This window comes from Juglans microcarpa x Juglans regia, chromosome 4D (assembly GCF_004785595.1).
Source record: "Juglans microcarpa x Juglans regia isolate MS1-56 chromosome 4D, Jm3101_v1.0, whole genome shotgun sequence".
Lineage (NCBI taxonomy): Eukaryota > Viridiplantae > Streptophyta > Magnoliopsida > Fagales > Juglandaceae > Juglans > Juglans microcarpa x Juglans regia.
In genome coordinates, this window is record NC_054600.1 from 31,763,910 (window position 1) to 31,766,558 (window position 2,649).

Sequence of the window (2,649 nt, forward strand, 5' to 3'; positions counted from 1 at the left end):
TAACTTTAACTAATTCAATGAAAGTGCTTAGAAGTTGAAGCTAGCAATGAGAGGATAGCCATAGAGCCAAATTAATTCACTTCATTTTTATTTAGCAGCAAGTCAACTATGCTAGTTGCGGGCGTAGGCTCGCCCGCCCGGGGGGAGGGAGGGAATCTCTATATGTTCTATACAGAAATGTTGGTATATATCCAGGCTATAAATGGCTCTCTTCTTCCGCAGATATCTTCGTAGTCGTTCTCTCAGTGTCTGATCAATATTCCAAAGTCCTTTGGAAATTCCTCAGATCGAGGAGGAATTTGCCCCCAACATCATGATGATCTGCTTCTTCGACACTACTTTCAGAAATTGTATGTATTCATCAAATTGAAGGTGATCGATTAAAGTCCATTTTTTTTCTTTGTACTTTTTCAGTCAATGGCGTGTTCAGGCAAGATAGCATCATGGAAGCTGCTGATTGTTTTCTTGTTGGCATCAAACTCGCAACATGATGATTTCTATTATGCCGACGCAAAGCCACAAGTACCATGTTTCTTCATATTTGGGGACTCCATGGCTGATAATGGGAATAACAACAACCTTAATACGACTATAAAAGTCAAGTATCTACCGTATGGGATTGATTTCCCTGAGGGGGTGACGGGAAGGTTTACCAATGGTCGTACTCCGATGGATTTTCTTGGTCTGCATGCATTTCTTTCCATTCACTTCATATTTATCTATATATATCTATATGTCTCTAATTCCATGCATGCATTATGGTTGCCAACTATATATCATGCATGCATGGATAGCTTTTGAACAGTACTCTCATTTATATTTAATTGCAGCTGAGTTTATGGGTTTTGACCACTACATCCCACCTTTCGCCACAGCCAGCGGTCCGGAAATACTTGAAGGCGTCAATTATGCATCTGGTGGAGCGGGGATTCGCAATGAAACGGGACAATTTTCGGTAATTAATTTTAGCAAAATGATATATACAAACCTTAAATGCACAAGTCTCGCACAAGCCCTTTATAAAAAAGTGGACCTCAATATGAAAAAGTGTGAAAAACTCAATTTTTTCTTGATGAACAGACCCACGTTTTTACAAAATGTTTGTACAAAGTTATTACATTTGGGATTTGTATGTAGCATTACCCTTAATTTTAATTAGTTACACAAATACTACTACTTACACACAATGAAAAAAACGACGTTCCGTTGTAAGGGAGATCGGATGAGCATGGATAGACAGTTGGAAAATCACAAAACTACAGTGTCCCGCATCATCAAAATGTTGGGAAATCGAGAACTAGCCATGGAGTACCTAAGCAAATGCATATATGCTGTTGCAATAGGCAGCAACGACTACTTCAATAACTACTTCATTCCAGTTATCTACCCTACTCATGCCCAATTTACCACATCTCAATATGCAACAGTTCTCAATCAACAATTTTCTCAGCAATTAAAGGTAATTAGCATTTGAATATATACCTTCTAATTCGTATATACTTTATAATAAGAAATGTTATTCTAATTCAAGCCAGACTTTGCACAAGTATGGAGCAAGGAAAGTAGCCGTTTATGGACAGGATATGCCACGTTGTACTATATTCAAACAGTCTATTTGTGCATTTAATACGGCGTCATGTTTGGCCTATATCACGGATGCAATCACACTTTTCAACGATGGGCTTAAACCAATGGTGGCCGGCCTCAGTCACAGTCTACCCGATGCTAATTTTATCTTTATAAACTTAATTGGAATTACGACAAGCATCTTTAATTCTCAAGGTATATATAGATATTTAATAATTACTTCCATGCATGCATATATATATATATATATAGCTATTATTTATTTTTGTAGTACATCATGATTTTCTTAATTATTAGTACTGTTACTTATAATATGATCATTAATATGGATTTAATTATTGTGTGCTAATAAATTAGGTTTCAATAAGGATATCAACTTTCCTTGCTGTCAAGTGACTGACGCCGGTAATATTATCCCGTTGAATTGCAAACGCGATGGGTATGTATGCAGTAACAGGAGCCGATATGCATTCTTTGATGCCGTCCATCCTACTGAGGCCACTTACGAGTTGCAAACGAGAAGAACATACAGAGCTGAGTCTCCAACAGATTCTTACCCGTTTGATATCGAACACCTCGCCAAGCTTTAACGTCGTCGAATTATCATCATCATCATCTTCTGCTCTAACTACTTTGATCATCTCCTAGTACTGTAGTACTGTTCACAGTTTTAGAATTTAATTATTTTTCAATTTGCTGATCAATGGAAAATCAGTCAGCAAATGTAATTGCATGCAGCAACTCTTTCGCAACTTTATAATTATTTGCTTGGTTTTGGTGATCAATATTGGAACTTGCTTTTACTTGTCAAAAACAGCGCCTCCAGGACCGGAGTTACTAACTTCAGTAAAATTTAGAGTAATACTAAATACAATTATAAGTTTATGTGTAAATGTTGTGCACTCTTTTTAAAAAAGAGTAAGACTTACTATTAAAAAATTAATTTTTTCATGTGAGTCTCATATTTATAATTCACTTTTTTGAAAAGGAGTGCGTGCACTCTATGACTGTAAATATCATTTCTCTAAAATTTAAGGACAAAGATCAAATAGAAGGTCGGAA

The 2,649-nt window shown here is 36.3% G+C and overlaps 1 protein-coding gene across 1 annotated transcript; it reads left to right on the forward strand.

Moving 5' to 3' along the window:
• The first annotated feature begins 229 nt into the window (after positions 1-229).
• LOC121261060 (GDSL esterase/lipase At1g29670-like) lies at positions 230-2,333 on the forward strand. Its single transcript, XM_041163207.1, has 5 exons — positions 230-682; positions 831-955; positions 1,214-1,459; positions 1,536-1,782; positions 1,945-2,333. The coding sequence occupies exons 1-5, from the start codon at positions 418-420 to the stop codon at positions 2,175-2,177; spliced, it is 1,116 nt and encodes a 371-aa protein (XP_041019141.1). The 5' UTR covers positions 230-417; the 3' UTR covers positions 2,178-2,333.
• The last annotated feature ends 316 nt before the right edge of the window (positions 2,334-2,649 follow it).

What these genes read in the sequence shown, in the direction of transcription:
- LOC121261060 (XM_041163207.1), top strand. Translation starts at nt 418, where the DNA reads ATGGCGTGTTCAGGCAAGATAGCATCATGGAAGCTGCTGATTGTTTTC. An exon ending in ATGAAACGGGACAATTTTCG is followed by an intron (nt 956 to 1,213) that starts GTAATTAATTTT and finishes TTCCGTTGTAAG; the next exon opens with GGAGATCGGATGAGCATGGA. An exon ending in AATTTTCTCAGCAATTAAAG is followed by an intron (nt 1,460 to 1,535) that starts GTAATTAGCATT and finishes AATTCAAGCCAG; the next exon opens with ACTTTGCACAAGTATGGAGC.